Source organism: Solea senegalensis, unplaced genomic scaffold (genome assembly GCF_019176455.1).
Source record: "Solea senegalensis isolate Sse05_10M unplaced genomic scaffold, IFAPA_SoseM_1 scf7180000014498, whole genome shotgun sequence".
In the NCBI taxonomy this organism is placed as follows: domain Eukaryota; kingdom Metazoa; phylum Chordata; class Actinopteri; order Pleuronectiformes; family Soleidae; genus Solea; species Solea senegalensis.
Window position 1 is genome coordinate 68,101 of NW_025321063.1, and position 17,993 is coordinate 86,093.

General features: G+C 42.0%; 4 protein-coding genes across 6 annotated transcripts; 3 read left to right on the forward strand and 1 right to left on the reverse strand.

The window, feature by feature from the left end:
- The first annotated feature begins 107 nt into the window (after positions 1 to 107).
- On the forward strand, positions 108 to 6,527 carry ppie (peptidylprolyl isomerase E (cyclophilin E)). Its single transcript, XM_044016434.1, has 10 exons — positions 108 to 138; positions 2,036 to 2,134; positions 2,262 to 2,305; positions 2,695 to 2,721; positions 4,495 to 4,576; positions 5,289 to 5,392; positions 5,482 to 5,605; positions 5,718 to 5,903; positions 6,001 to 6,143; positions 6,328 to 6,527. Exons 1-10 carry the CDS (start codon positions 108 to 110, stop codon positions 6,394 to 6,396), a joined length of 909 nt encoding a protein of 302 aa, XP_043872369.1. The 3' UTR covers positions 6,397 to 6,527.
- Positions 6,528 to 7,721: 1,194 nt separating this feature from the next.
- Positions 7,722 to 9,741, forward strand: LOC122761251 (gap junction beta-4 protein-like). Of its 2 annotated transcripts, none has more exons than XM_044016437.1 (2): positions 7,722 to 7,939; positions 8,385 to 9,741. In XM_044016437.1, exon 2 carries the CDS (start codon positions 8,420 to 8,422, stop codon positions 9,203 to 9,205), a length of 786 nt encoding a protein of 261 aa, XP_043872372.1. In that variant the 5' UTR covers positions 7,722 to 7,939; positions 8,385 to 8,419; the 3' UTR covers positions 9,206 to 9,741. The 2 variants fall into 2 exon arrangements, with proteins under 2 accessions (XP_043872372.1, XP_043872371.1); XM_044016436.1 differs by having other exon boundaries at positions 7,817 to 7,939; positions 8,329 to 9,741.
- A 2,197-nt stretch (positions 9,742 to 11,938) lies between these two features.
- On the forward strand, positions 11,939 to 14,581 carry gjb3 (gap junction protein beta 3). The gene is made up of 2 exons (XM_044016435.1): positions 11,939 to 12,125; positions 12,696 to 14,581. Exon 2 carries the CDS (start codon positions 12,767 to 12,769, stop codon positions 13,625 to 13,627), a length of 861 nt encoding a protein of 286 aa, XP_043872370.1. The 5' UTR covers positions 11,939 to 12,125; positions 12,696 to 12,766; the 3' UTR covers positions 13,628 to 14,581.
- A 432-nt stretch (positions 14,582 to 15,013) lies between these two features.
- Positions 15,014 to 17,628, reverse strand: hmgcl (3-hydroxy-3-methylglutaryl-CoA lyase). Of its 2 annotated transcripts, none has more exons than XM_044016451.1 (9): positions 17,503 to 17,628; positions 17,256 to 17,339; positions 17,000 to 17,107; positions 16,775 to 16,870; positions 16,535 to 16,683; positions 16,365 to 16,428; positions 16,080 to 16,268; positions 15,859 to 15,984; positions 15,014 to 15,507 (listed from the first exon to the last, which is right to left on the reverse strand). In XM_044016451.1, exons 1-9 carry the CDS (start codon positions 17,587 to 17,589, stop codon positions 15,406 to 15,408), a joined length of 1,005 nt encoding a protein of 334 aa, XP_043872386.1. In that variant the 5' UTR covers positions 17,590 to 17,628; the 3' UTR covers positions 15,014 to 15,405. The 2 variants fall into 2 exon arrangements, with proteins under 2 accessions (XP_043872386.1, XP_043872385.1); XM_044016450.1 differs by having other exon boundaries at positions 17,494 to 17,628.
- Between the last annotated feature and the right edge of the window lie 365 nt (positions 17,629 to 17,993).

Genomic DNA, 17,993 nt, shown 5'->3' on the forward strand with positions numbered 1-17,993 from the left:
CGTCCGACAGGTGGCAGTAGAACGCACGAGACATGGGAGGCGTGGTCTTTAGTTTGACTCCACCAATCACGAGCTTCCGGGGTTAGAGTTGAAGGGTTAAATCCAACATGGCCGCCAACAAACGAGTGCTGTATGTCGGTGAGTTCTTTGATTTCTTCTTATTTTTCACTAAAACTCGTCGCAGTGACGTTGTTTCACTGAGTTTAGCTGAAGTTTGAACATTTGAAGGTTATTAATCTCGACTTCTCGGGGTCGAAACATATGTAAAGTGGACGTAACGTGAAAACATTCACACAAGGCACCCGGCGAAATACAGCATGTCCTAAACTTATTACACTTTTCACAGCAGTTTGAACTAAACCCTTAGGGTTATGTTGGTTATGTAGTTAAGTTAATGAGATGGACTAGTTACGTACATAAACGTGTAACTGTGGTTCAGTTTCTCTAAACTGAAAAGAGTTTGAAATGACTGTGTTTAAACAACACTGAAAACCGTGTTCTGTCTTATCAAAACAGATTCCTTCTACCACAACAATGCACATAGCTATTTAAATAGTATATATTTAATAAGCAGTAATAATTACTTTTTTTTATATGTACTCGATTGCCACGTGTGAGCTTTTCTGTCTCTTACTTCTTCTGACTTTTATCCATTATTCTGTACTGTTTGTTTTAAAGTGCTTTACAAATAAAGTTGGATTGGATTGGATAATTTCAAAATATAAGTGGTTGTTTTAATATGCAACAATTAAAAAAAACCAACATTTATGATGCAAAATGAATCTATTAATTTAAAAATGAAAACATATAGAAATGACACGTTACAAATTGATATTGTTTGGAGGGCCACATGTGGCCCCCGGGCCGCAACTTGTGACCACTGATTTAAATCTTATCTTGTCCACAGCACTGTTTTTATTGTAGTTTCAGATGAATAATGTCACTCGTTCAGCACATTTCCACCTGAGCAACATCTCCTGCCTCTCACTGACAACAGTACTGTTATTGTGGTTCACACTCTGGTCACATCCGGCCTCTACTTCTGTAATTCTCTTCCATAAACTGCAACTGGTCCAAAACTCTGTTGCACGCATCATCACGTCACCTTCTTCCATCCAAATCACCCTCACACCCGCTTGTTTGACCACTATTGGGTCGAGAGCCTTCAGCTGATCAGCCCCTCTCCTCTGGAACACTCTCCCTTAAATCACTACGACCTCAGATTCTCTTCAGACAGGCACATTCTCAATAGCTTCAACTTTTCTGCAGTATTTTGTTAGTATTTCTCATGTGTTTTTATACTGCTTTGTTGTATGCTAATTCTTTCAGTATGTATTATTATTGTTATGATCCACCCGCTGTTTTAAAAGGTCTGCTGTGAAAAAATGCCTCTGTTTATATGTTCAAGAAATATAAATGTATTATGTACAATAAAATATACAATAGAAACAGAAAATATTGACAGAAATGAAAAAGTTATTGATCAAAAGATTAGTTTTAATGTGTTTTAATATAAACAATGTTGTATAATTAAAGCCTTGGTTTTGATAAGAAACAATCATGAATTTTTAATTAAATTAATTTAATAAACATCTTTATGGACAGTAAAGAGTGAAACATTTAGCAAATCCTTGACAGTTGTTTGGTGGGTGTTCCAAAGTGTGTTCGCCCCGTGCACAAGCATTATATTAATATTTTAATAATCCTTTCTTATATTGATACTGAAGAAAACTATATCTCAAAGGATGCACCACTGGAAAAAGTATAATCTGACCCTAAATATGGAGATGCTTCACTGAAAACATACAAAATGATTTAAAATGAGTGAACGCTGCAAATGTCTTCCACTTGGAGCCTGTTTATGAAATGTCTGGTTATAACTTGGTAGTAAATGCATTAGCACAGATATTATATTAACAAGTTAATAAGTTGTTTCAATGACTGATGTATGTGTCTTCATCTTGAGTATAACTTGTCAACTGGCACATTTTATATTTTTTTAATCTGTACATTAACACTGAGTGTGTTTTATCAGGTGGTCTGGCTGAAGAGGTGGATGAGAAGGTGATGCATGCGGCGTTTATCCCCTTTGGAGACATCATAGACATCCAGATACCGCTCGATTATGAGACCGGTAAGAGTCACAGCTCGTACTGACGTGTGTGATAGTGATGAGTCTGTCTCATATCATGTCATGTGACATTAAACACGGAGAGTGAAATGTAAAATGATCTTTTGAATGTGTGTGTTTCTTTTTCCAGAGAAGCACAGGGGGTTTGCTTTCATTGAGTTTGAACTGGCAGAGGTATGTAGAGACTGTAAGAGTCTGATATTTACCAACATATCACAGTATTCATAGCTAGACCATGAGTAATTCATTGTAAGAATCAAATCAGGACAAAGGTGCATTGTAGAAATTGAACACGCACTGTTCACACCTTTTATCTTTGTGTTATCTTAAACTTCTTTTTTGTACAACCACAAACCATAAACCACACAGTGTATAAGACAAAGAACGATGGAGTTCACTTGAAGTTCGGTTGGTAAACAGTGTGGAACTTAACTGAAAACTGTTTTACTCTCATTATATTGTTCTGTATGAAGCAGGTTCATGGTAGACTGATATAAACATATTTAGTTATTGCACCCAGAGTTCCTTTCATGTTGAATAACCATGTCCTCCATTTTCTGTAGGATGCTGCAGCAGCCATTGATAACATGGTGAGTGGATCACATTCCTGCACACACATCAGGGCAAAGATTAACAATTATTTCAATTAATCAATTAATCTTTTGTTTGGTCCATAAAACATCAGAAAAGGTTGATCAGTGTTTCTCAAACCTGTAAATGATGATGTTCTCAAATGTCTTGTTTTGTCCACAAATAGTATAATCAGTATGTTTTACTCAGAGGCACAGAGAAATAAAAAAAGAAAAAGAAGAAGAAGAAATGTGCTAAATATGGTTTCATTAAATATAAATTTAAGGATGACGATAAATGCACGTAAACAAATTTATTTAATGCAGAGTCTTGGACTAAATTCACCTACAACCCACCGAGAACGTCAGAGAAAATTTGACTAAAACTAATACACATTTTCATCAAAAGCCTGAGGAATGTGCGACACTTTTTGCAGACACATGCTGATTGGGAGTTGATACCATCTAATTTGTAAAGGTTTTTCATGTTGACAATGAAGGGTACAATCAAAAGAAAACTGATTTCCCATTTCTTCAAGAGAATGTAATTGGAAACACTTTGGATACGAAACAGAAATGGGAATTAGAAATGAATACTTGTATCACAGATGAGATGTGGGACAATTCGCTTCTTAAAGGTCATAAATTAACCAGCAGTCCTACCTGGAGGGAATTTGATTGGAAAACTAAAATAAGATTTTTCAAGACCCGACGTATGTTGGCGAGATACAGCAACACCTCAGAATTATGCTGGAGACAATGTGGGAAAATTGAGGACCATACTCACATATTCACATATTCTGGGACTGCCCCAAGCTTGATCAGTACTGGGGGGACATTAAGCTTGAGATCAAAATAATTATGGGGTAGACTTGCCACTAGTGCCGGACATTTTTGTATTAGGAACGACTCCAGGAATTACAATAGGCAATAATCAGGCTTATTTGATCTGGGTGTTGCTGTTGATTGCAAAAAAGATGATTACTGTGTTGTGGAGGAATGTTAATCTGCTGCTGGTCTCCCTCTCTCTCTCTCTCTTCTGTCTCTCCCTCATCTCCCTCTTGTCCTTTCTCTCCCCCCATTTTCTGTCCCCCACCTCTCCACTGTCCCCCATTTTTCCTTTCACCCCAACCGGTCGAGGCAGATGACCGCACATCTCTGAGCCTGGTTCTGTCAGAGATTTCTTCCTGTTAAGAGGGAGTTTTTTCTCTCCACTGATGCCTAGTGCTTGCTCATTGTGTGAACTGTTGGGGTTCTCTGCTCTCTTTGATGTTGTCTATGTACAGTGCCTTGAGATAATGTATGTTATGATTTGGCGCTATACAAATAAAATTGAATTGAATTGAATTGAAATTAATCCAGCAACTGTCCAACAATGGAGGCTAAGGGTAAAAGATGTATATTTGATGGAGAGTATTACAGCCAAACTACAACTGAGGACAGAAGCTTTCACTGTTAAATGGGCACCTGTAATATTACAGCTACAGAGATTGATTAATAACACAAACTCTCCATAACCTCAACAGGCAGGATTTGTCTTCCAACGAGTATTTGTTGTGGTAATAATGTGTTAAAACATGGATGATTGCATACAGGCTTTAATTAACTGCATCGGATGCCTGCTGTGTGTGTAATATGATTTGGATTTGAAGATCAAGGTGGAGTGAAAACATTTGCTTTGTGATTGTTGTGTATTTCTTCTCTGTATGATTGCATATGGAATTAAATGTTCTGTAGTAAAAAAAAAAAAAAAAGACTGAGGAATAAGCAACCTTTTTTTTTACACTTACACAGAATGAGTCTGAGCTTTTTGGACGGACGGTCCGGGTCAACATCGCCAAGCCCATGAGAATCAAAGAAGGTTCTTCTCGACCAGGTGATTATTCATGACTGCTTTCGTAATGAGCTTGATCAATTTAACACATTTTCTAAATGTATATTAAAGTACTGTATACGTGTATTTGTCTTGTATTAGTTTTGTTTGATTGTAAAGCAAAAACACAGGATTGTTTCAAACCAAATACAAATGTGGTTGAAAAATACTCAGAACACAAACGACATCAAAACTGTTGATGGAGTATCTAGGCTGCACCCCTCACTACACAGCGAAGCCAGCTTTATCAACAGTGTTGATCATAGCAGTGTATAGAAGTCTTGACTTTGTCTTTACTGCAACCTTTCAGAATGATTGTTCAAATTATGTCCCTCACTTTTTCCTGCATTCTACAAATGTGGGTTCACATTAGCTGCAACTAACGATTATATTCATAATCGACTCATCGTTTGGTCCATAAAATGTCAAAATGTCAAATGTTAAATAATGTTCAGTGTTTGTCAAACGTGTAATAGATGATGTTCTCAAATGTCTTGTTTTTGTCCACAAACCAAAATGATTGACTTTTAATGATTTCTTTGTTATTTGGAGCAAAGAGATAAAGAAGATATTCACATTTAAGAAGCTAAAACAATCATAAATCTTGTTTTAATCATGAAAAAAGCTTCAAGCTTCACTTGTGTATAGATATATTAGTTGTGTATGGACACTTAAATCTGATTTAAATCTGATTCTTGACTGCACCTTTCCTCAGTCTGGTCGGATGATGACTGGCTGAAGAAGTTCTCAGGGAAGACGATAGAAGAAGCCGAGGCGGAGGCTGCAGGTGGAGAAACGACCAACACAGAGACGCAGGAGGTGAGATGGTTTCTTTGTTGACTGTGTTTGTGTATTTGACACTAACCTCATGAAGACGTTAACACAATTTGTGTGATTTGTTTTTGCAGGCCGAGCCCCCGGCTAAAAAGGGCAGAGTTAATCCTCAGGTCTACATGGACATTAAGATCGGAAACAAGCCGGCAGGAAGGCTACGCTTCCTTCTGCGGGCTGATATTGTTCCAATGACAGCAGGTGTGAAAGATTATTATTTGTGTGCTATTATTAGTTTTATTTCTCTGTGCCAGACAAGACGGTGACAAACTAGAGAAAGCCATAAACCTCCTTTTCCAAAAATCCTCGGTAGAAAACTTCCGCTGCCTGTGTACACACGAGAAAGGCTTCGGCTTCAAAGGCAGCAGCTTCCACCGCATCATCCCTCAGTTTATGTGCCAAGGAGGCGACTTCACCAACCACAACGGCACCGGCGGCAAGTCCATCTACGGCAAGAAGTTTGACGACGAGAACTTCGTCCTGAAACACACAGCTCCAGGTGAGGGGGTCTGTCAGCGGTCAGTGGATGATGTTTTTGTTGTTTAGTGTTTTACTGTCGGTGACTGGTGGTCAAACCTCGTCTCTCGTGCTCACAGGACAGCTCTCCATGGCCAACTCCGGGCCAAACAGTAACGGCTCCCAGTTTTTCATCACCACCGACAAAACGGACTGGCTGGACGGCAAACACGTGGTGTTTGGAGATCTGGTGGAAGGCATGGATGTGGTCCGTGCAATGGAGGTAAGCGCTCAAACGATTCCATTTGTCCTAACACATAGAATAAAATGTCTCGTTCCCATGGGTTTAGATGATATTTAAAAGAGAAAAATAGATATTAACATACATTTATAGCAATAATAGCTAAAAAAGTCTGTGTTACAGTGATTAATGAGTTATATTGTGATTAAAATCTTTGTTTTTGCAGGCTCAAGGGACAAAAGATGGGAAACCCAAGCAGAAAGTGATCATTTCAGACTGTGGAGAATATGTGTGAATGAGTAAAAGTACATTTTTGTGTAAATGTGTGTGAGAGCACGAGTGTGTTCATGTGTCTTTGAACTCACGTCCTCTGCCATGTAAATATTTCAATAAACACAGTTTTTCTACAAGTCATACTTTTATAAATCACATGTTGGATTACTTTTTCTTACTCTAGTTACGTTTACATTTTTATTGTGTGTGTGTGTGTGTGTGTGTATATATATATACACATATATATGTAGTTATATACATATATGTGTGTGTGTATATATGTAGTTATATACATATGTATGTATGTATGTATGTATGTATGTATGTATATATATATATATATATATATATATATACATATGTATGTATGTATGTATGTATGTATATATATATATATATATATATATATATACATATATACATGTATATATGTATATGTGTATATGTATATGTGTATATGTATATGCACTTACTCCCAGAGTCTCGGTCAGGAGAATTAGTTTGTGTCACAAATACTTTTCCCAGTATTTTGTTGAAGATTTATTAAAATGAAGTTCTGGTTCATTTATTAAATATCTCTTAAACAGTGGCTTTACGTTTACGTCATCAGAGGTGTAAGTCATCGAATGAATACTTGTTTACTGTCATTACTAACTTGCATAAACTGAATAGATCATCACATATGACCAGTCACACCTGTACCTGCTGAAATGTGTCGGAAGGGTCCGTTAAAACAGTGGTTCTCTATTTGAAAAGAGTGGGAGCCACTGATCGTTTTTGTGTTTTTGTGTCATTTACGTACTTTTAGGAGGGAAGAAAAACATCTTATTCTTTGTAATGTATAAAGCTATACCAAATTTATATTAGAAAGACAATATATCATAAAATATAAGATCCAGAGAATATAAATCATAAAGGCTCATAAACGACATTTTGTCCTACTAACCGTCCTCAAACAAATCCTTAGAACCTTTTTAGCTTATTTTCTCAATATTTGAATATGTTTGGTTAAAATACAGAGTTTTGGCAAGAAAAATTTAATTCTTGTAGTTAAAAGTCCAAATAACCATTTTAAATCAAGTTCTATCTGTAATCTTAATTTAGTAAAGGAATGAATTGAACTCCAATTTTTTTCTTTTTTCAGAAAAATAAAACAGTAAAGTAAATGAAGTTAATAGATAATAATAAGATAATAATAATAATAATAATAATAATAATAATAATAATAATGATAATAAAACACTACTAGGTCCTGGAGGCAGAATATTGTGTTGATGTTAATCTCGACTGTTTAGAATAAAAGGGTGTGAATGTGTGTGTATGTGTGTGCTGGAGGAGCGGAGCAGCCACACCTGAGCAGGTCGAGAGCGCTTCACTCTTCTCAGGCAAACAACTCCACCCTCCCTCCCTCTCTCTCTCTCTCTCTTTCCCTCATTCTCCCTCTCTCTCTCTCTCTCTCTCTCTCACTCTGCTGTTGAGAAATCGTCAGATCATCGTCGCACAAGTTTCATCCAAATCCTGTTCCTCCGCTTCGACGCTGAACCGCAACGACTGCGTACAAACTTGTGAGTATTTTAAAGTCACTTTGTTAAGTAGTTCTGAGTGTAAAAGTTAAAGTTAAAGTAAAGTGAACGTGTTTGGATTTACTCGCTTTTAGACTTTTCGCTTTTAGATATGCGTAAAGCGCGTGCTTGTACGCAGTAGTTTGACGCAGCGAGAGTGATTTCTTTCTTTTTTTTAATCTCCGCACAAACTCAGTGGTTGTTTCCGTAAGTGTAATAAAACACCAGCGTCGCGTTTGTGCTCGTGTTAAACACACGTTTGTTTGTAAACTCGCGTGTAAAACACGTGATTTCACGCGTTACTAACGCAGATCCTTTGTTCTTTTATACTTTTTCCCCCCTCTTGAACATTCTTTCATGTGAGACTTTTTGTTTTTGCTCCATGTTGACAGATTCCTGAAGTCTGTCTGTGTTTGCTCTGAGAAGACTCTGCCCTGTCTTCCATCAGCAGGAAGGGAAGACAGACTGTGAAGAAACCTCGTCATGAACTGGTCTTTCCTCCAGAGCCTCCTTAGCGGAGTCAATAAGTACTCCACAGCCTTCGGCCGAGTCTGGCTCTCCATCGTCTTCCTCTTCAGGGTCATGGTGTTTGTCGTGGCGGCGGAGAAGGTGTGGGGCGACGAGCAGAAAGACTTCAAGTGCAACACGGCTCAGCCCGGCTGCCACAACGTCTGCTACGACCACTTCTTCCCCGTGTCCCACATCCGCCTGTGGGCGCTGCAGCTCATCTTCGTCACCTGCCCGTCGCTCCTGGTGGTGATGCACGTGGCCTACCGCGAGGACAGGGAGCGGAAGAACCGCCTCAAGTACGGCGAGAACTGCCGCCGCCTCTACCAAAACACGGGCAAGAAGCGCGGGGGCCTGTGGTGGACCTACGTCCTCACGCTGGTCTTCAAGATAGGCGTGGACGCCACCTTCGTCTACCTCGTCTACCACATCTACGAGGGCTACGACTTCCCGTCGCTCATCAAGTGCGAGCAGAAGCCGTGTCCGAACAAGGTGGACTGCTTCATCTCCCGGCCCACGGAGAAGAGAATCTTCACGCTCTTCATGGTGGTCACCAGCCTGCTCTGCATCCTGCTCTCGGTGTTTGAGATCGTCTACCTGATCGGCAAACGCCTGCGCGAATGCCTCACCGCCGTGCACCACTCACGCAAATCCGTGACCCACACCATGTCCAGTGGGAGCAACTTGATGGAGGCGACCGCCGTGAAGCGGGGGACCACGCCGGAGACGCCGGCGCCCTCATACATGGTCGCCATATCTTGAGAAGGTGGACACAATAAGAGACACAAAGACTTTGTGCACAAAGACATGAAGGAGGAAACTCCACAGGCTCGTCTGTCGGAGTCTGAACTACACTGGCGTTCGTTTGGGTCCAGAGTCAAAGACTAAATGTGTCACTGGTCTGGAATGTGACCACTGTTTTTGGAATTGATGGGAAAAAGGAGTGAATTTGTGTGATGCAGGGTCAGATTTGGTCTTGAATTCATTGACATGAGTCACTGGGTGGTTTGGAGAGAACAGTTTCCTAAACACATGTGGTCTCTGCGTAAGAGTTTCCCCTCCGCTGGAGCCCAGCCTTAAACCGCTCAGCGCAGACTCTGCTGTGTCTTTCCTCGTTGCTGTAAATGTTCTGCACTTTTTACATAATTTATGTAAGTGACAGCGAGCTGTGTTTGTGTACGTGTGTTTACAGGCCTCATGAAGTCTTCATGCAGTTGTTAATAATATCCTCGTAATAAGTGCAGCACGACTGCATAGAGTTGTTGATGTTTTTGATTAAAGATGATTATTTTCCACGATTGGCGCACGTTTGTTTTTTCTCCAGAACGTTCAGAGAAGGATTTCTTGCTCTGTGGTTTCTCGAAGATCACAGAGTCTTGTTCTGCTTCCACTTTTTCCTCATGTTTTTCTTATAAATCCCACCCTCACCACCAGTTACACAAATTTCTCTGTTGCTATGCAGCGGTGCCCTCATTGTTTTGGTTGATTGGTACTTAGAGAAGGGTGGAGGAGGAGGAGGAGGAGGAGCCTCCCACTCCCCTCTGATTCATCGGCGCTGACGTGTGGAACCACCCAGTGCAGGAATTTGGAGGTCTTTACAGACCTCTGAATGGATGAATCCACTATTTACACTGCATTGTGCCAGAGGAGAGATGTAGTGAGAGTGTGGAAACGAGGATGTGCATTCAGTAACTGCCTCCGTGCAGAAGAAAGACAGAAGGCACCTCTCAAACAATCATCACCTGGCACTGGGGTTTTTCACTGGAAACAAAGTTGTATCACACCTGTGTACATATAGTGTGTGTGTGCAGAAATGTAACAATACCTGAAAGACTAGATGCCACAGGACGTAAAGGGAAACAGTGTGTTTGTGGAGTGGAAACATGTGAGCCTTCAAGTTTCAAGTATCACCCAAATAAACTTCATCCAAATACGTAATAATATACTTGTGCAGGCTGTAAAAATAAATAATAAGATAAAAAAAAAGCTCCAGGATGTTTGTTACTTTCATTAAGAGACCACTCCCACTTAATGGACGGTGTTATCTATCTTTGTCCCAGCTCTCTCTCGCACTCTGCTCTAGTACATTTCCTTCCTGTCACAGCACCAGCAGAGAAGAGTGTTCCATCTTGTTAGGACTTGTGGCCGAGGCTGAGTCATGGCGTGCATTCCTGCAGGTGTGTCAATGTAGACTGCCTGGACCAGTTCAGCATCTGCAGCCAAAAAGCTCTCTCTCTCTCCCTCTCTCTCTCTCTCTTCCTCCATTCCTCCCACTCTCTCTGAACACTCCTGTCCTCTATGATGCGACGTCTCTGAATGTTGCGCATCAGCCGCTGATACTTCTAACAAAACTCTGAGAGTTGTAACTCGGGCCTGCGAGACTTTGAGTCTCAGTGTGTGATTTGGAGACGTTTTCACAGGAGTTCACGCTCAGATCAGACTCATTCTGCGCTTGTGCAGTTGCACTGGTTCGTGTCGATTGGATTCAAAGTGGCCAAAAAGGAATCTTTGCCTTTAATATGTGACGCAAACACAGGATTATTGTGATCTGAAAGCAGGCACCAATCTGCAAGATCTGGCAAGTTGTTGACAGTCGGCCAAGCTTGCATAATCCCCCGGCCGGAAGTCATCCATAAACATTACTAATAATGAGACGTTTCTTTTACAAAAACAGACTGAGGATTGTCAGTAAAATGAAATGTTGTGGGTCAAACTTGAGTGGAGTTGTTGAGGATGAGCTTGGGACTGTTGTTTGAGTTCAGCTTTGTTTTACAAAGGAAAATGGAACACGATACATTCCTTTTTTCGTCTCTGCTGTGGGTGTGTATAAAACAGAAAACCAGCAGGAAATTAAGCAAAGAGGAACAGAGACATAATTATGTGTTTCCTTCTTCCGTGACCTCTTCACCTTTTTCCACAGCCGACCCCATCAGAGCAGCTCAGGAAATGTGTTGCCAAACACACCTTATCTTCGAGAAAACAAAGAAAAAAGGGGTCGAGGACATGTACGGCACAAATATATTCACCTCAGGGTGTGTCTGCCTGCCTCTTACGTACAATGTACACCACCGAACACTGTGAAACAAGTTCAGACAAAGAGACGTCATCATGGAAACAAGGCACACATAGAACAACACCCCTAAAACTTGTGTAAATAAACAGCAACATACTTCTTTAGATGCCCAGATTGGCACATTCTGGCACAGCAACATAATGATATGGGTTTTATGTGTAGATTTCTTGCTCACACTGAAATGAAAACACTTGGGGAAGCGGTGCAGGGCCTCACTGTGTCTCACTGTGACCCTCATGTTTGCCAGTCCCAGTCCCAGCAGCTGGACACGGTTTTTACCTGCTTTACGAACTGGAGAGGACGCGTATTTGAACTGTCTTTGAACACTTGAATGTGGCCATGAAAGAAAATGAGAGAGGGAGGTGGAGAAAGAGAGGGAGGGAGGGAGGGAGAGAGAGAGAGAGAAAGGGGATCATCTGAGGCTCCAGTTTTTCTGCTTTAACCACACCCACGAGCGCATTTCTCGACACTGCGTCCCTCTCTACCTGTCTACACGAGACGAATCTGTGCGTCCACGCACTGAAACCACGTAAAAGCGACACCAGAACCGTTGGAAATACGTGGAAATCGCGCGGCTTTTACACGATGATGGATTAAAAACGTCTCTCGGTGAGTGGAAATAACTCTTTTACATGAACTTTTTTTTTTTTCTGAGTCTGAGATGAGATAATGTCTTCGCGAATGTCTTAGTCCGCCGCGCTCGAGCCAGTTGAAACCCAGATGTTTGTGTTCGCTCACTTCTCTTCGTCTTCACCTTCATCATCATCAGGTCAGAGTTAGTAGTTCAGTTAATTTGACGGTGGTCACAGGCGAGAGACGGCTTTTTGTCGGCCACGAGCCAAACTTGGCCACGAAAACCGAAATGACGCACAGGAGCCGTGCGTAAAAGGCACAGACAGCACCCAGATTCACACGTGCAGTCGATTCAACAGATTTAAAGCAGAATGTTAATATTGTTCACTTTTAGAACACATATTCCTATGAGTGGTGTTAAGTAGATGTTTTAAACAAACACAGAGGGAGCGTTCAAACACGATTGTTTTGCCTCGAGTTACTCAGTTTCTTTGTACATAAAAGGCGGGGCTTATTTAAATGATATGCGAGAGATTTCAATGACTGCTTTTGGACTGAAACTAAACAAGTAACAAAAACATGTTTAATTGTTCTTGTCACTAACAGGTTTGAAGAGAAACTGCCACGAGAGACAGAAGCATTTCTTCAGAAGATTCATCTGATTTCCAGCCGAGGACATGGACTGGAAGACCTTCCAAGCTCTTCTCAGTGGGGTGAACAAGTACTCGACAGCGTTCGGGAGAATATGGCTGTCAGTGGTGTTTGTGTTCAGGGTGATGGTGTATGTGGTGGCAGCAGAGAGAGTGTGGGGCGACGAGCAGAAGGACTTTGACTGCAACACGAAGCAGCCGGGCTGCGCCAACGTCTGCTACGACCACTTCTTCCCCATCTCCCACATCCGCCTGTGGGCCCTGCAGCTCATCTTCGTCACGTGTCCCTCCTTCATGGTGGTCATGCACGTGGCGTACCGGGACGACCGCGAGCGCAAGTACAGGGCCAAGCATGGGGAGACCGCCAAGCTCTACAACAACACGGGCAAGAAGCACGGCGGCCTGTGGTGGACGTACCTGATCAGCCTCTTTGTAAAAACAGCCATCGAGGTCGTCTTCCTCTACCTCCTCCACTGGGTGTATGACAGCTTCTACCTGCCACGGCTGGTCAAGTGCGAGGTGTCGCCGTGCCCCAACCAGGTGGACTGTTACATCGGTCACCCTACCGAGAAGAAGGTCTTCACCTACTTCATGGTGGGCGCGTCGGCCCTCTGCATCGTCCTGAACATCTGCGAGATCGTTTACCTCATCTCCAAGCGCGTCGCGAGGTGCGCCAACAAGATCAAGAGGCGCAATCGCAACGTGGCCGTGCATCACAGCGACTACCACGACGACCCGTTCAACACAACAAACCAGCCGATGCCAACGATCGAAGAGAAGGAGTCGCCGCCGCCCTTCAAGGGCACCCTGCCGTCGTTTCAGCCGGCCACGCTGAAACTGCACGACAAGATTCGGGCCTCGGCTCCCAACCTGTCCTCTATGTCATGATCGAAGCCAAAGCCAGGACAAATATCAGGAGCTCAGCAGTGTTTGGGCTGCAGAGCCTCAAAACAGACTCAGTTCAATGAGCCAAAAACACAGAATGTGTGAGAACCTGGAGGCTGAGTCATCCTTACTGGATTCACTCTGTGGGCCTCTGTGTCCACATCCACAGACTCTTCTGGAGAGCATGAACTTTGGTTTCCAAGTCGACTTCCACAATATTTACAAGTCATTTAGAGCCAAACTGATTTGTTGATAAATACGCGAGGTTCCTTTTTTGAATACAATAGCGGTCTCTGCACCTTTTCCATCGTCACAGTTTCACCTCTGTTAGAACATACCAGCGGAGTTTCACTCCGTCTTTGTCGTGATTGGCGTTTTGACACAGGAAGGAAACAATGTCACTCACCAGCCGTAGGGAGGCAGGACACACCTGGCAGAGGTATTCACCCTCCCTGCCCGTGTGTACAGTGGTGTGTCAGGGTGCTTTTGAGTGTAAAGTGTACAGTCCACTCATCTCTTATTTAATTTACTCTCAGATCTCGGACAGTTTTGTCGTCCCAGTGATCTCAAGTTTTCTATGTATGGTAAACACAGCTGCACCGGAGCACGGACGCTCCCGAAGCCCTGGAGTTATGGCTGTTATTACTTGAATGTGTGTGTACGGGCCCAAAATGACTAAAACTAAATCACTAATATATCATCAGTTTATCCCTTTATGTTTCCCCCGTCCACAGACTTTAAAACTCTCTCTCAGGTTTGTGCTGCACAGCTACGTGTTGTTGTACATATAGACCGCTGTACACAAACTCGCCTCACACCAACGTTGTTGATTTAAAGGAATGCTGCTGTTCAATTCTGTTGCTGGAGCTGTAGCACAGCAGGAGGAAATGTATTTTCCCTGCACTTGTTACTGAACTTGTCATTTTTATAACTTTGAATAAATTAAATTTAACTATACTGCATGTGTGTTTCCACATTTTGTTTCCATTTAAAAGTAAACGTTTAGATTCATTCACAGGAAGTAACAGAAAAAGCTATTTCTCTAAAGAGCTGAATTTTCCATTGATGCCAACTCATGACTTAAAACTCCTACACTCCTCTTACACCGTCAGCGTTCACTCATTTCGAATTTCCGTGAATCATCGTGATGAGCGACTTTGTCTCCGTCATGCGTGAACGTCTCTGTTGACGAGGTTTGCAGTTGAGAATCTCAGTCTGCCTGTCAGACTCGTCGGTCGGGTTTCCCTGAGGCGCGGCGTTTTTATCTCCAATCTTTTCAGCAACCAAGTGTAAAAAAAAAAAAATCACTTAAGAGATTGTGTCAAAGATTAGCTCTCACTTAATATACTACTTAATATTGTCAACAACAGCTCTGAGGATCAGATACAGTTTCTTTTATGAAATGTTTATTTTTAAATTTCACAACGTAGTCGCATATGTACAGGTATATTAAAAATAAATACTTTGAAACACAATTCATTCACATTTCATCAACCAGCACAATGCCCCAGACCATTGGAACAGAGAATGATCAAAAATCCAAAACAACACTTCTGTCTTTTCAGACATGAACAGGTAATTCATCTATTACAGGTGTATTTTCAGTCTTTGAGATTCTGTGACTTGACATAAGGCACTGTGTTCCAGCAGTACACTTTCATGATGTGATCATCTAATCCAAAACTTTATTTATTAAAAAGAAAATGGGGTCAGTACCATCCACATATTAAAAAGAATAATATTCTCATACAGGTATATGATGACAAATCAAAGTTAATGTGTTACAGTTTACAGATGGCCTGTGCCACTTTGGAGTTGCTCTTCCTGTTCAGGCTCCGGCAGATGAACGCTCCGGCGGTCATTAGCTTGGTGAGGTCCACTCCCTGGTGAGTGACGGGAGAAAATCAGACATTTTAGGAGGCAACTCGCATTCACTGAATAGCTACGACAACTTTTGTTTGTCCACGAGCAAAAGGAAACGTCTAAGGTTTATTTCTTTTACTTCCATCTGAGCCGCACTGCTGCTATGTTTTGCTTTGAAAACTACCATAAACTAAACATTCTTAACATGTCTAAGTACTCAACTAAATGCAAAGTAATAGTACAACAATAGTATAACAAATAGATAATAAAGCATATGAGCAGAGATGTGCATGCAAAACCTTTCTATACACATTATAAACTAGGCTCAACTGAAAAGGGAACCTAAATAAAAACAAAATGTGGCTTCTTACCGTTTGAATGCCAAGTCCATGCAACATGTAGACGACATCTTCAGTTGCAACATTCCCAGAAGCACCCTGGGCATAGGGACAGCCACCCAGTCCAGCCACTGATGAATCTACCACACTGATTCCCATCTGTAAAACAAAGACAACATTTATTATAACATAACATTAATACTGCTCAGCTTTCTATAAATCATACCTTACATTTTATTTTTAGCGTGACTGACCTGTAAGGCTACAAAAATATTAGCCAGGGCCTGGCCATAGGTATCGTGGCAGTGCACCGCCAGAGCACTGACTGGCACCTCTTTGGTCACTGCTGCCAACATCTGAGTCATGCTACCTGGAGTCCCCACTCCGATGGTGTCACCCAGTGAGATCTCGTAGCAGCCCATAGAGTACAAACGCTTTGCTACCTGCAAGACAGAGGCAGGCAGACCTTGAGCTTATGTCTAGGAATAAATGAGTCTTTTTTACGTATTGTAAACAGGCATAAAAAAAAAAGAACTCACATGTGCCACTTTTTCAGGTGAAACCGTGCCTTCATACGGACATCCAAGAACACACGACACGTATCTGTGACCGCGAACAACATAAAATATCAGACACATGCAATGATCAAACTGCCGGGGTGCAAAGACGTCTGGGGTTTAATGGGTTTGTTAAGCTCGTATCCTCGTACCCTCTGACTGGCACACCGGCCTCTTTAGCTGCTTTCATAACCTCGTCGAAGCGCTGCAAACTCTCTTCCACAGAGCAGTTGATGTTCTTCTTACTGAAAAGCTCAGATGCAGCTCCAAATATGGCTACCTCTGAAGCTCCCGCCTTCAGCTGTGGTATGTAAAAAGCAAAGAAACGACAGTTTCAGGGTACTACGGTTAATCTAGAAATGTTTTCATCAAATATAATGGTGGACACTCACAGCAGTCTGGAATCCCTTGAGGTTGGGGGTGAGGACTGGATAAGAGACTCCAGGTTTTCTACAAATCCCCTTCATCACCTCCACCTGGTCGGCCATCTGACATTTGGCGGCGAAAAACAAGAACAGAAACCTATTATTGTTGACAAAGTAAGCGCCCTTTCATTCGTACACACTGTAGTTTCTGAAGCACTTTGCATATGAATTGCTCTGGGACAACAGACTCACCTGTGGGACCCATTTTGGAGACACAAAGCTGGTGGCCTCGATGACTGGCAGTCCCGACTCTGACAACAAGTCAATCAGATTGATTTTTGTCTCGGTGGGCACGAGAGTCTGAAAGCAACAATAACAATGGGGGAGGAGGGGCTTTAAAAACACTGAAAACAATATGACTCAGCCCTAGATACACAACCCAGCTGACATGAGACATGCCCTGAAGTGTTATTTAAATAGAAATAAGCATATACGTGTGACTATTTACCTTCTCATTCTGAAGACCATCTCTGGGACCAACCTCCACTATTTTCACCTTCTCTGGAAGAACTGAATTAGCTCTGACTCCAGCCTACACGCACACACACACACACACACACAGATGTAGCATTACCTGTCAGAGGCTAAAGACAGCCTATTACTACTTCGCTTACACACAACTGGATAAATAATCACACAACACGTCACTATGAGCAAGTTAAAGCACAACAAATATTCAAACTCACTGCTTGGACCTTTGCTGCGGAGCTAAACGTCAGGAACTGTTGGCCCATCGCTGAACTGTAGCTGCTTCTGTTGACAAACCGCACTATGGCCGCCATGTTGGTTCAGCCTCCGTCACAGTGACACTTCTTCTCCAGGAGAACCGGTCACTTACATGAGTCACATACATTGCAAGGGCGCCATCTATCGGCTGCAGATCGGAAGTACTTGAAATAGTTGTTTGAATTCACACTAGTCTTGCTTTTTTGTTGTTATTATGCCTCACTTTTATTATATTGTATCCACGTAACTGCACCACAAATAGTAGTTTAGTATGTCCTCCACAATGTGACAAAAATGTCATACTATAGTATGACATTTCTGACCGACTTTGGACGACATACTAAACTGTGACCTTGTTGACGGATTTTGGACGACATACTAACCTATGACCTTTTTGACGGATTTTGGACGACATACTAACGCTGACCTTTTGACTGATTTTGGGCGAGCACCCCAACCT

What these genes read in the sequence shown, in the direction of transcription:
- ppie (XM_044016434.1), top strand. Translation starts at nt 108, where the DNA reads ATGGCCGCCAACAAACGAGTGCTGTATGTCG. An exon ending in TTGAGTTTGAACTGGCAGAG is followed by an intron (nt 2,306 to 2,694) that starts GTATGTAGAGAC and finishes CATTTTCTGTAG; the next exon opens with GATGCTGCAGCAGCCATTGA. An exon ending in AGAAGGTTCTTCTCGACCAG is followed by an intron (nt 4,577 to 5,288) that starts GTGATTATTCAT and finishes ACCTTTCCTCAG; the next exon opens with TCTGGTCGGATGATGACTGG.
- hmgcl (XM_044016450.1), bottom strand. Translation starts at nt 17,589, where the DNA reads ATGGCGGCCATAGTGCGGTTTGTCAACAGAAGCAGCTACAGTTCAGCG. An exon ending in CTCCAAAATGGGTCCCACAG is followed by an intron (nt 16,871 to 16,999) that starts GTGAGTCTGTTG and finishes GCCAAATGTCAG; the next exon opens with ATGGCCGACCAGGTGGAGGT. An exon ending in CACCTGAAAAAGTGGCACAT is followed by an intron (nt 16,269 to 16,364) that starts GTGAGTTCTTTT and finishes TCTGTCTTGCAG; the next exon opens with GTAGCAAAGCGTTTGTACTC.
- gjb3 (XM_044016435.1), top strand. Translation starts at nt 12,767, where the DNA reads ATGGACTGGAAGACCTTCCAAGCTCTTCTCAGTGGGGTGAACAAGTAC.
- LOC122761251 (XM_044016437.1), top strand. Translation starts at nt 8,420, where the DNA reads ATGAACTGGTCTTTCCTCCAGAGCCTCCTTAGCGGAGTCAATAAGTAC.